At 35.9% G+C, this 13,477-nt stretch overlaps 3 protein-coding genes across 3 annotated transcripts in view; 1 reads left to right on the top strand and 2 right to left on the bottom strand.

Annotated features, from left to right (window-relative positions):
* Positions 1 to 2,189, bottom strand: part of LOC18037540 (mitogen-activated protein kinase kinase kinase 5) — a 5,259-nt gene extending 3,070 nt beyond the window's left edge. The window contains exons 1-4 of the mRNA XM_024181355.1: positions 1,410 to 2,189; positions 463 to 1,053; positions 292 to 379; positions 38 to 109 (exon numbers count right to left, since the gene is read on the bottom strand). Coding sequence (XP_024037123.1) covers positions 38 to 109; positions 292 to 379; positions 463 to 1,053; positions 1,410 to 1,903 — 1,245 coding nt within the window. The 5' untranslated portion in view covers positions 1,904 to 2,189. The remainder of the gene's footprint in view (positions 1 to 37; positions 110 to 291; positions 380 to 462; positions 1,054 to 1,409) is intronic.
* A 2,840-nt stretch (positions 2,190 to 5,029) lies between these two features.
* On the bottom strand, positions 5,030 to 7,914 carry LOC18036445 (50S ribosomal protein L25). Its single transcript, XM_006425772.2, has 3 exons — positions 7,293 to 7,914; positions 7,091 to 7,220; positions 5,030 to 5,666 (listed from the first exon to the last, which is right to left on the bottom strand). The coding sequence occupies exons 1-3, from the start codon at positions 7,659 to 7,661 to the stop codon at positions 5,440 to 5,442; spliced, it is 726 nt and encodes a 241-aa protein (XP_006425835.1). The 5' UTR covers positions 7,662 to 7,914; the 3' UTR covers positions 5,030 to 5,439.
* A 4,975-nt stretch (positions 7,915 to 12,889) lies between these two features.
* The window catches only part of LOC18036442 (LOB domain-containing protein 36), a 3,060-nt gene continuing 2,472 nt past the window's right edge, over positions 12,890 to 13,477 (top strand). The window contains exons 1-2 of the mRNA XM_006425771.2: positions 12,890 to 12,984; positions 13,084 to 13,148. The gene's annotated coding sequence lies outside the window, so the exon portion shown is untranslated. The remainder of the gene's footprint in view (positions 12,985 to 13,083; positions 13,149 to 13,477) is intronic.

Raw genomic sequence — 13,477 nt, 5'->3', positions numbered from 1 at the left:
CTCCAATAAGGGAGGACACCAAACACGAAACTGGAAGATTGCTTACTATTTCACTACCATAATACTGAACAATGTTTGGGTGCTTCAGATGGCTGAGAACTTTAATCTCCTGAAAGAAATGGATGGATTAGATGAATAGTTGGGAAATATCTTTCACTGTCTACCAAAAGATACCCCCAAAATAAAAACCACAAGTGCTCTGTAGGCTCCATATAATCAACTAGGTTGCTATCACTCTTATGCATGTAGTAAATTAAGTTCATTTAAAATGAAATCATGCTGAAAAGTAACCTGTTCCAGTTGCTTTATACTCTCTGCAGATTTTGGGTCATCAGGAAAAATATCAACCTCCTTCATCGCACACAAAGCTCCCGTTTCTCTGTCAAAGAGAAAAGACCAAAGTTGAGTGTTTGCTGTCTCAATATAGAGAAACTAGCATAAAGATACTCAGAACTTGTATACCTGTTGCTGGCAACATAAACACTGCCAAATGTACCACGCCCAATAAGCTTTCCCTTTTGCCATTGACTATTCATTGGCAAAGGTTCAGGTTTAGCAGCAACTTGTGGAATAGTAGCTGATGGTGAAAGCACAGCTGCTCCTGGAGGAAGAGGTAATGGGTGAACTTCAATACGAACAGTACTCTCACGGGACAACTTTGAGTGAATTGGCGATGAAGGTCCACTTGGGCTTATGGCATTTCGACATGGACTTCTGCTTCGAGGACTGTGAAAGGGAGAACTTTCAGCGCTAAAAACAGTGTAATCAAAGAATGCCGGGGGAGGAAGACCAGGAATATCCAATGTTGGCATCTCTGGGGCAGACCATCCTTGATTTCCATTAGGAACCTTATATTGAAACATCCCACCAACACTCCTTTGCGGGCTGCGTACAGGACTTGTGAATGGACTAGTAGGAGCACTCTTAGCAGGAATATTAAGCCTGAAGTTATCTCTAGATCTTTCTACATAATTCAGCGCTAGATTCACTGATCTAGATGACTTCGTGTCAAAGAACTCAGGCATCTTCCTCCCAACACGGCGAGAAAACACGCTGAAACAGGACAATAATGCAAAAAATGCATATGATCAACAACATGCCAGAAAAATATTTATTGAAGTAGGAACGACGAATGAAAATTCAAATAATCTAAAATAGTTGGAATGCTTAAGATTTTTGAAATATTACACAGGTGCCAGGAGATAGAAATGAAATGAAAAAGAAATAACCGCACGCATCTGCTCTTCAATTTCGAAATCATAAAACACCTAATTATCTTGCGTAATAATACCCCATTCCATAAGTAAGAAATTTATTTTATGAATGTACAGTGCAAAATCAAATTGACGCAATTAATTTATCGAATTGAACCAACAGGGAAGGGAAGAGAAGAGAAATTAAAAGGAAACCTGGCGATAGGGGAATTAGAGGAAGAATTAGAAACTCTGTCAGGCGCAGCGCAATCTACTCTATCTCTATCAGAAAGCCCGTCACGGTCTCTCTCGTCATCCACGCGAAGGGGCACGGGTAATGGCAGCGGCAACGGAACCGGCGAAGACGTCGACGTCCTCAATGCCGAGGAGGAATGATCATTACTATTATTATCTCTAGACGATACCGACTCCGAAACATCCGGGTTTGCCAATCTCGTTACTCCGACAACCTCCTGATCGCTTAAATGCCGTAGCTTCTTCTGCCTCGTCAACCTCGGCCCCCGCGAATTCTTTTTGTTGCTGTTGCTGCTGTTGTTATTATTATTGCTGTTGAGATTTTTAAAATGAATTTTTCGACTATTTTTCAAATAGAAAAAATCTCGTTTAGCGCGAGAAGAATAGGCGGAGACGGGAGAAGAGGAGGACGATGAAGGTGCAGAGGAGAAAGAGATGTTGTGAAGCCAACGCATGCTGGCCAGACACTATCATTATTTTTCTTTCAATTACGAGGGAGGAGGAAGAAAATGGGAGCAAATGATACGCATTGTGTTTTTGAATTTGTAACGACTGGAATTGGATGCGGAGGAGGTGGTTTGATTCAAGAACGCGGTTTACAACGTACTCCGTTCGGTTACCCGCCCAAGCGGGGTCTTACCAAGGTCTATTCTCTCCGTTTTGAGGGGGCAAATAATAATATAACTAAAGTCAAGCCTCTCCTTTCTCCCTCTTTTCTTTTTTGGTCTTCGTTTCTTCCCTCCTCCTCCTCTCTTTTCTTTCTGCAGAGCGTCGTTTTGCCGTTATATATTTTATTTTCTGTTACATTTGCGTCTGGCGCGTGTGAATTCCGTTATGGGAGGAGGACAAGCAAATTCAATCGAATCGAGGCTCCTCTATATCTTCTCCCCTAAAATATAATATAATATCTACATGATTGGTACGCCAGATACCTTCCACCTATTCCTTGTACCATATCTGATGTGTGTGCGCGTGTTAGTGACTTAGTGTCACCTTTTTCTAGTACCGTCCTAATTTTTTTTATAAGGATATATTTTTTAATTTCATAATTTTATAGTGTATTGAAAATTCACTTAATTAAATTATACAGTTTAATAATATGTGTTTTCATTAAAAAAAAAAAGAGTATACTCGCACATGAGAATAACTATATAAACACCCACTTTTTCGTTTATATATATATATTGTTGTGGTATTAGTGTCTATATCCACCGTTACCCCTTACTTAGTTTGGCTAGCGCTTAGTCACCTCTTGTTGTAATTGGTTAATAAACCAAGTCATCTTGAAGATCAAAGCTAATTAGCATAGCCACTTTTGTGACAATTTTTTTTTTTGAATTCTGTTATATACAGATTGTTACTAATATTATATCAGACATTACAATTACAATATTTACAATCATACTAAATAACGGGGACTACCGCCATACATTAACTCATTGATCTAATATTAGAGGGGTGCTTACTTCACCCACATTTCGTTCGTTCGAGAGGTGCCTACTTTACTCACATTTTGTAAGGGATCATATTAAACAATTGGGACCACCACCATACATTAACTCATTGATCTAACATTCGAAGGGTGCCTACTTCACCCACATTTTGTTCGTTCGAGTGGTGCTTACTTTACTCACATTTTGTAAGGGAGACACAGTCTCCACTCAATTATCAGGGGTGCCTACTTCATTCACATTTCATTCGAGAGATGTCTACTTCACTCACATTTCGTAATGGAGATATTGTTTTCACTCAATTAGTTGATAATTGAGAGAATACTGAAACTAACCTTCATAATGCTCTTATAGAGGATCAAACCCTTACACCTAACATTATAAGTACAAGACTTATCCCATTAGACGAAAACCCCATTGGTGCTTTCGTGACAAAAGTTGACCAGGCAATTGTGAGCGGTAAACTTTGGTGAAAGGGTATTGATCGTTAAATTAAATAGCTATGCATGTATGGCATGCATCTATTTGGCTAATTAGCTCGGAAACCGAAATTATACGTGAACTGAAGAGTACGTAGGCTTTTCAATCATGCCACGTTTCCTAAGCTTGGCATTTTTTTGATTGGCCGAATGGCTCTATAAATATAGCCATTTGGCTTTGTAAATAACGTATGAGAAATAATGGCTTTATAACAAAAGCTTAGTATAATTCATTCATTATATATTTGTTTTACTCATTCTTTACTTTCTGTTATAATCTATATTTACAACACATACAAGACTATAATTTTTTTTTTTTTAACGAAAACTAGAATAATATGAAAAAGAATCAAGTGGGATGAAAAAGCTGTTTTCTATACAATAAAACCAAGTCATCCACTAACTGATTATAAACCTTTAGGACATAACTAATCTGAACTGAAAAACCTACAAAGTACAACGCATAAACAAGGTCAACTAAACAATCGACAGAGACAAATCAATCTCACTAATAAATTAAAAACCTAAAGGCAAGGCCATTGCCTCACCAAAAGTAATATCATCTAAATAATTTCTTGAAAATCATATATTTAAGACTGCCACCATTGGGGCCGTTAGAATCTCCACGCACTATCATCAGAGTCAATACAACCGGCTCCAACACAAGTGTATTAGCTTGACCTGAGCACCAAAGCTGCACCATGAAAAAGTTATCGAAAAATAGGAAAAATAAAATAAAATAACAAAAGAAAAATACCGGCCAGAAAATGAAATTCTCTCCCCGGCCAAGTCACTTTATGTTATTGAAGTTGATGGTTGGAAAGTTGTGGGTAGAAGATGAAGATGAAGGATTTGCGCCAGGGAGTTCGCTTTCGCAGTCGGTCTTCTATAAAATTAATTAATTAAACCAGTCCTTTTTTCATTTTATTTTATTTTCTTCCTACTTACTAGCATCCACAGCATAGTTTCTATATAGTTGACTAAAAATTCATTGAATCATTGCTGTGACATTATTATGCGTATGATCGTGGTTTCACTAAGAAAGGAAGCTATAAAGTAGAAAATGTATAAACAAACTAAATTTATCGCAGTTAGTCGAAGTTCCAGGCATCGACCCGTATCCTCATATTTTTAATGTTGGAGGTGTAATGCTACACTAATTTTCATAACCAAACATGACCTTGTCACTTTCTTTTACCTCTTGAATCCCAACCAAGTGGTGATTATTCTATCAAAGATCAGAGTAGTAAAATCTTTGGAGAAGAGAATAGTTCTTTTTACATTATGCTCGCGAAAGCAGAGCGTATATCCATTGACTGAAAGCATAGAGATGTTTGTATTGAATTGAATGGGTCCTGGGTCCTGGGTCCATTACATCGGACGCTTAGGGAACCATGCGCGGACATTCGCCGCAGATCATTGCTCCCTCGTCTCTATTTTGTTTTTTGGCGTGTGGTTATTTAACACGATAATCTCTGGATGTAGCAATGGCTTTACAGTTTACTTGATCAAATTCAAGTTGTTAATTAGGAATCAATTCTAATTCAGTGGTTTACTGAAGCTTCTTCAAGACCCAGTCCATGTTTTAGCAGACTCCCAGGCAAAGTCAACAGTCATATACGATGAAAGTACCCAAAATACATGGATTCCTAGAACCATACTATTCACAGCCGCTTATAAAGGACCATTGGTGTTGCTGTTATGCTCCTGTCAAATTACACTGAAGGGGTAAAAGGGGTAGAAAGAAGCAGATACTAAAATGAATGATACAACCATTCACCTAGTTGTATAATAAAATTATCAAATATAACATGCAATGAAATCTATCCACGAATGCTACAGAACAACCGGTATTTTTTAATTTAAGCTCTGACCATTAATTGTCCCTTCTTTTACACGGAAACCAAAGCACATCCTGAAGCCCGGTTAAAAGAACCGGCTTATTCCATCTCTTTCTTTCTTTCTTTTTTTAACCCCCACCCCCATTTCTTTTTTTCCGCTTCTTCTCTTAGGTATTCTACTCATAAATCTGCAAACCTTGCCCAAGTTCCACTTCAGTGCCTACATCACTGCAGGTTCTGGGTTTTCCAACTTAGTTGCCGAGATCTTGCATAGAGGCATTTTCTCATTCTTGCTCAGAAGCTTCCAGGATGGATGAACCTCAATGTCGCTCATGAATACTCTATCTCCAATATCGAGATTGCTGACATCTACCTCAATTTTGGGAGAAATATGTTCAGCTGGGCACAGATATTTTAAGCTGGTTCTAATACTTTTCAAATATCCCCCTGTTATGGCATAAAAGTGGCAGTAGACAGACACTTTTTAGAAACAATAAGCAATCTCATACTATGCAAGGTAATATACAAAATTAATGCAATGACTGCAGCACAGAACAAAACACAAGGATATCAATGAGAAAACTGAACAATGTAGCCAACCACTCTAGTATTTTTCTTTGAATGAGTTTGGGCATTGTTTGTTAATGCTTCAAAACACATTATATTGGCACCAAAAAAATATGGTAACTGTTTCACAAATCAGGAAGAATATTGCAGGAAAATCTCCTTATATTGGATCAGACTTCAGCAGCTGCGATAATTGTTCTATCTGTCGTTAATATGTGCACCAGAAGCATCCATTTTGCCAAAGTTTAACTAAGTTACATACCATTTTGTTGCATCATGATAGTTTACCTCATATTTACAGTTTCAATCTCATATTTACAGTTTCAAGTAAGGGAAAATTTTATGCTTTCTCTTCCATGAACTTATGAATATAAGAAAGTGAGCAGAACGGTAATCTAAGTATACTAACTAACTACAAAGAAGCACGCGATAATTGAAAGTTGGGGCAGCACAGCTGAAAGAGACAGTTCAACACCAATAATCTGAACAATCAATGAAGAGAAGTGACCTTGTATATAAAAAGTTGATTTCTTTTATGAACACAAAATGGTTGCTTACAGGGTAAACCAAAACGAGCGGTGACGGTTTGAAAAGCAAAGAAAGCACCTTTAAAAAATCTTCTAAGAATTATTAGACAAGAAAGTCAAAGAAGCACAGGGATTTATTTGGGTAAGACAGGGTAAATTATCAGATAAGTCATCAAAAACTTAATATAGTTTGTTGGTGCTAGGTTCACAATTAAAATTTAACCATGTTTATAATAAGAGAAAAAAATGTTTTACATGGCATGCAATGAAAGTTAATCTAAGGCAGATGTTTTACTAGAAAATTTCCATCACATTGTATGTGCTGAAATAACGATAACGAGCTATTGAATAGGAAATTCTAGAAATTTGGGAAAAAGTTCATTTGACAATGTAATCCTCTTTTTAAGAGGGAACAGAATCTATTGACATTTATCTAGCATAACATAAAATATGCATACGTATAGGGAATTAAACGTAAATCTAAATCTCCAAGTTCCTAGAGATTACACCATTGATTCAGAAGAGCTTGCACGGCAAGTGTGTTGGAAGAAGCCCCACTTGCTTTAGTGCATTTCATGTTCATGTATGACATTGTTCGCCTAGACACTCTAAGAGCTCTAATCATCAAAAATCATAATTCATGCCCTCCCCCTATCCAATGTCAACTGCATAACATCTTACAGTAGTCTAAAATCTTCAGTTATTTAACAACTTAACTAACTGAATCTTCAATACCTACAGTGACAGTTCATACAATTAAAAGCTAAGCAGTTTTACCTTTCTTGAGACCAGGACAGCTCTCTACTCCTTTAAAGACAACAGGCACATCAACTTTCAACTCCGTTCCATCATCAGCCCAGACAAAAACCAAATTCAATATTCTCCCAGTCTCTTCATCTCTATGAACCTACCCACGAAAACAGAAAAAATTTCAAACACTATGTAAAAACCAAAATAAAATGAAGCAGACGGGTTTTACCTTAATGGGAAGCACTTTTCCTGAATCAAGCAAAACCGACGACCCAGAACCGGCACGGATCTGCAGCGGGAAAGTAGTGGAGCAAAAGAAGGGGAGTTCTACGGACTTGAGGATGGAGTGAATCTGCTTTCTTTCGGTGGATAAGATTTGTTTCCTGGACGGTGATCTTCTGTCGGTATTTTGATCAAGCAGGTCCTGCGCGAAAACGACAGCTGGGATTCGACCCTGGGATCGATCCCTGGCTGAGACTCGGCTGCCGGTGCACTCTCTGGGGATGGCTTGAATGGTGTGGTAATACGAAGTGGTCCGTGAAAACGGTGTCCTGGAGTTGTGTGCCACCTTTTGAACAGTGCGGCACCACAGCGTCATGGTTGTTTCGGTGTTGGCTGGCGTCCCACAGAAAATGAAGGTTTTGGTTCGGCTCCGTGTCGCCAGCGAGGGTTTTGTGAATTGATGGGTTTAATGAACCATGGGCTTGTTTGGGCTCTTTCTGTTGGACAAAATTACAAGCATTTGCCCATCTGGTAACCGTCTTATGCCTCGTCTCATCGATTTTTCAATTGTTTACCCTCGGCTCTCAGTCTCAGCAATACAATCAACTCATGATATATACGAGATACAACTTCAGATTAGTTTAGTGATCTCATTCAGCACAAAATTAGTTAGTGATGTAACTAGCGAGTATGAAATTCGTTATCACAAAGGAGTGGCATTAGGAGATTAATCTAGAAACATTTATTAATAAATGGAAGTGGAACGTATGCATCACTGACTCGCTGAGGCCCTGTTTAGTATTGAAGTTGGAAAAAAATTACAGCACTAAAGTGTTTTATAAGTTGATTTTATTCATCACTTTTATAATGAAAAATCTATAAAATTTTCATTATTTTTGTCAAAATTATTATTTTAAAATTATATTTATTATATTTTATTGATTTTTATTTCATAGTTAACTATTTTTTTTCTTGCCATAGTTCAATACCAAATAGTGCATGAGTACGCAAAATTCTCTCTTTACCAATGACTAATTTTATTTTTGTTTATCCCAAAAAAAGAGCAAAGCTGCCAAGTAATAATAGTAACAAAATAGAAGTTTTCCCATCTCTGATCCCACTGAAGAACATGTAAAATCCGTGTGAACAATATGTTACAATTAATGTAACATACACAAGCCACAAGAACCACACAAACATGTGGGTCCCATAATTTGTGTGGTTCTTGTGGCTTGTGTATGTTACATTAATTGTAACATAGCAAAATCCTTAAAAATAATCTGATAAGTATTGACAGTTTTTCCCTTTTCCCCCTCTTTTTTTTTTATTTTTTTGTTTTTTTTTTTTTATCATTTTAAAACATGATAAGTCTAACATACCATATGACAGTTATTATTATACCAGCACAGATTTAGCAAGATCCTTAAACGCACCGTCAAATCCTCTCGTAGTTGACTTAATCTTTCTTTCAGTACCTACCCATCCAACGGAATGGGACGTCCAGTCACTCTATTTTTTTTTTTAATTTTAATCCTTTTGTTTGTTTCTGCCATTTGGCCTATTGCGGATAAGTAGAAAGATATTGAGATATTCGTATACTAGTGCTGCCCTGTGCCTGTGTGGTATCATTTTCCTATAACTTATATGTTGATCCCACGTACCTCTCTCTATTCATTCTTTATGATTTTCAAGTCCGTCTTCAATCTCATTGGTGAATAATGATTGCTGCCGCTACTGAACTTTGACCAATTTATTTGTTTTTACTCTGCTTGGAGTCCATAAACTACCATGCGACTAGTTATATAGATGCCTAATCGCTTTGTCATTTCAGTTCTTATATAAAATCAAATTATACATGTAAAACGGAAAATGTTACTTCAACTTAATTTTTTTTTTTACTTAAAATTTTGATTTAAATTTTGAGCATTGATTTCATTAAATTCAATAATGGATACTTAAAGTCACAGAATCCAATAATAAATATTAGAAGTTAATTAGATTAAATGATATCAATGATTTAAATTTTGGGTAAAAAATTAAAGCCGAAAATTTTAGTTGAAACAACACATCACTGAAAATCTGAAAAAGCGAATGGAAAGGCAACAGGGTCTCAGTCAAGCCAAGACAGAGAGTATACATACATGTAACTAAAGGAAAACAAAAATAGAAAAGAGTGAGAAATAAAAAAATTCGAATAAATTAAGCTGGATGAGACAAATTTGGTGATTTGCATGCAATGGCTCCTGGAGCCACCATAAAAACGAGTACTGGGAGCAGTGATCTACGATCGTAAAATTTTACAAGAAAATTGATATCGTTCGGCATAATGTGCCGAAACAATTATTATATAACCAACGAAGCGTACGTTATTTAAGTTGAATAGGTTACAACGACGAAATGATAAATGATGATAAAGACAAGAAGAGAAAAGATGACGACTATGATCCGATAAATGATAAAATATTAACGGAATAAATCCACGGGCACGCAATTGCTTACCAAACACACTGATGATTGATGACTGGTGAGTAGCGACTGATCATCTTCTCTGCGATTTATTTGACCGTACGTGACTGCGCATGGTAGAGCCATTAATGGTTACACAATGGCTCACCTTTGCTTCCTTTTTGTCCACGTCGCTCATAATAATAAAAAAATAATTTATTAAGCGTCGTTTTCGTTGAGTATATTTTCGCTGACAGCTGACGTTCCATTACACTGCACTTCAATCTACATTACTCTACATACCCCAGCGCTTTCCCTCTCCCGCTTTCCGTTTAAGTAAAGTGATTATCTCTACACTCCGTGGCTTAACATGTGTACCTTTTTCACTTACCTCAATTTCCCGTTCGGTTTTCCTCTTATCAACCCATTTGCTCTAACTACATCTTAAATGTTCTCTCTTATCGTTTCAACGAATCAACTGTACCGTAATCTCAAACTCAGCCCATTTTTAATTGGAAGAAATGATAAGAGAGGAGAAAAATAGAAAGAAAAGAAAGAGAGAAGATGACGAGTAAAAAAAAGAATCAATTTCATTTTCATTATTTAGTTCGATGTATAATTTTTTTTTTTTTCTGTCTCCTTCCTCAACGTCTCCTCTCCGCTCCTTGTATTTCTTTGAACCAAGGTACTAAATAGTTGGTTTCACATTAGTCGTAATCAAACTGTTCCAAAATAGGATAACAATATTTTAATTCAGTGAGAAACACAGATGGAATTTCCTAACACCAAATACCAGTCGATATCACACGCATGCATGCCATAAATCCACGTAAGCATTGGGTTGGTCACGTGCTGACTTGTATACACTTCGAAATTTCAACTTTTTAAAACCTCCAAGTTACAAATATGTCATGACTAATTAAGAATCGATAATTTATTTATAAACAAATTATCAAATTGTCAACATGTAGGCGATTAATTTATCCGTCGAGTCGGTGGCCACTGATATAACCTGAACAGTGACTATAGGCGTTAGATTTGAGGAGGTGCCGTCCACCAATTTTTGCGGCAGCGCTTCGGATTTAGTCACCTAGCTAATGAAAGTGGAAAGCAACTTTAGAGAATTTACATCTTTTAGTGAAAAAGAAAAACAACTTTAGAAGATATGCCAAAAAGGTCGGTGAAAAGTATGTGCGGCGGTGCGCAAGCTCCGTACGGCCTCTGAATGGGCAATAGCAGGTCAGGTAATCACCACCCTGTGAAAAGTCACTCTTTTGTCTTGTGGCTCGCCGCTCGTGCCTGCGCGCTGATGCAAAGGAAGGTTTTAAAGACGGAGTGAATCGAGAAACGGTGGGCTGTGATTAGGATGTATGGCTTTACGAAATTGCCCCTGTCCAGCTGAGAGAAGCAACTGTCAATTCAAAGCGGGGGTCGCATTCGCTATGAGAGTTGACGCCCACGCTACATGGACGTGTACGGCCTCCCGAGAAGGAAATTATGCGCTCGATCGGCAAGCGTTATCTCAAATTACATAAATACCCACCAAACGTTAATTGGTATTCTAGTATCAATTATTATTTGTACAATTATGTCAACATTTTTTTTTTGTTATTCTAGTTTTCAATAAAATGTGGTTAATGGAGGTTTGATTATGGTTAATACCACATCACATTTCTCTTTTAGACATTAAAAATTTAGAAGCACCATTAGTTTACTTTATCACAAGAGTAAAATTTAGTTTTTAAGGTATGTTTAAATATATTTTTGGTCACCCTTTTGTGTTTTTGCCCCTCCATTTTCGGGGTACTTTTTTGTCTATTTTTTTTTTATTCATGCCAATTCGTATTTTAGTTCATAGAAATTTTGGAAGAAAATAGAGGGTCAATTTTCCTTTAAAATATATACGAAAAAGGGGTTATTTCAGTTTGTCCTCAAATATTATACAAAGTACTTTTAATGATACATGTTTAGTATGAATATAATTGTGATGTCATATTAACAGCAATAAACATAAAGATATTATATTGTTAAAAATTATTAATAAAGTCTTATAAATCCACTCTATTGTCATAATATTTATGTTGATATTAAAAAAGAGTGTTTTATGAAGCTTACCTAATTTTAAAAGCATGGTACTATAACCATTATGTTATTTTAATGATTGGCATATTATTATATTCGAATATTCGGATATAAAGAGTACGTCTTATTTTTTCATTTGAAAATTATACACACTGACATTTATCATTTTTTACCTGCAACTGTTAAATGATCATAATTATTGTGTCACATAATGGATAAATAAATAGTCCAATATTCTTGGTCACATAATATTATATGAACAGTGTATTTAATTAGTCAATTACATGAAAAATTTTTGTTAATATTTTCTTTGTCTTCATCTAATAATAAACCATTTTGATAATTAACCTAACCATAAAAATATGATTTCATAATTATTTTTTCAATCTAATGATCGCTATATTTCAAATATTTAGATCTTATTTGTCTCATAATATATTAAAAAATTTGTCATTAATTGTTCAACTTATTGAAATTGAGTTTACAATTAAAATAATTATATATAGCAATTGTCACGTTAAAATAACTTATATTTAAAATAAAAGTTAATGCCATGCTTATCTGCATTTTGCAGTCCACGGATTCTAATCTTTTATCTTGAGCCACTTCCAATTTCAAAACACTAGCTTTAATTTAGAAGAGAATTGCAGCTGAATGACATTTTGAACCGAAGGAAGGGAGGGCAATTTCGGCATTGACATGGATGGAAGTAGAACGGAGACAAAGTGGTGACTCCCACTTACGCATTGAATAAGTTGTCGTTTCCCTTTCTTTGAAGGCATGATGAATTTTACATTTGATGAAACAAGAAATTAGTAAAATGAAAAATAATATTAATCGACGGTAAAAAAGAGTCCTACAAATCTCAACGGTACGCATTTCACCGCATATATATAATTATTAATTAATTGTAAATGACGTCCTGCCCTTCTCCTTCCTTTTTAAATCCATCATTTATTTATGTTTCATTTTATTAAACAATCCATCTCTCTCTCTCTCTCTCTCTCTTAACTCTTTCATTGTTTGTTTATTTATATTTATCGTAAATCGTAATTGATAATTAAACACTTTTCTCATTCTTCTTCCGTTGGGATCGTTAAACTCAAAGATCGGATCGTCAACCCAAAGAAGAGAGCACTCTCTCTCTCTCTCTCTCTCTTTCTTTCTGTAAGGTACGGTTGCTCTCCATTTGCCTGCAGTTCGTTCAATCATTGTCGTACAAAACGTCGGCGTTTTCGCTTTCTTATCGCTGTTAGATTCTTTTCTTGCAGGTTTTACACGTATGGACGGAGAGAGAGGCTTTGATCGGAATCGAGTTTCTTAAACAAAACCAAAGGTATACATATTCTAAGTTGTTATTTTTTAATAAAATAAAATAAAAGTTATTTATCGTGTGTTAGTTTTCTAAAGCGATTGATTTTCTTTGAGCATGGATATGGGAAGATCATGCTGTGTTTGGATACGAAGATTAGAAGATTTGTTTTATTTATTTTTTCATATTTATCTAACACAAAAAACAAAAATTTTACCAAAAAAACGGATCTAGAAAGATCCAATAGACCAACAGTTTCTTGCATTACAAGATGACGATGAAGCGTGTGAGATAAAAAGAGACAAGAGACACACAGAGAGAAAGAAAGTCTGCATTTTAGAGAGATAAACTCA

This window comes from Citrus clementina, unplaced genomic scaffold, assembly GCF_000493195.1.
Source record: "Citrus clementina cultivar Clemenules unplaced genomic scaffold, Citrus_clementina_v1.0 scaffold_7, whole genome shotgun sequence".
Lineage (NCBI taxonomy): Eukaryota > Viridiplantae > Streptophyta > Magnoliopsida > Sapindales > Rutaceae > Citrus > Citrus x clementina.
This window is presented reverse-complemented; position numbering and strand designations above follow the sequence as displayed.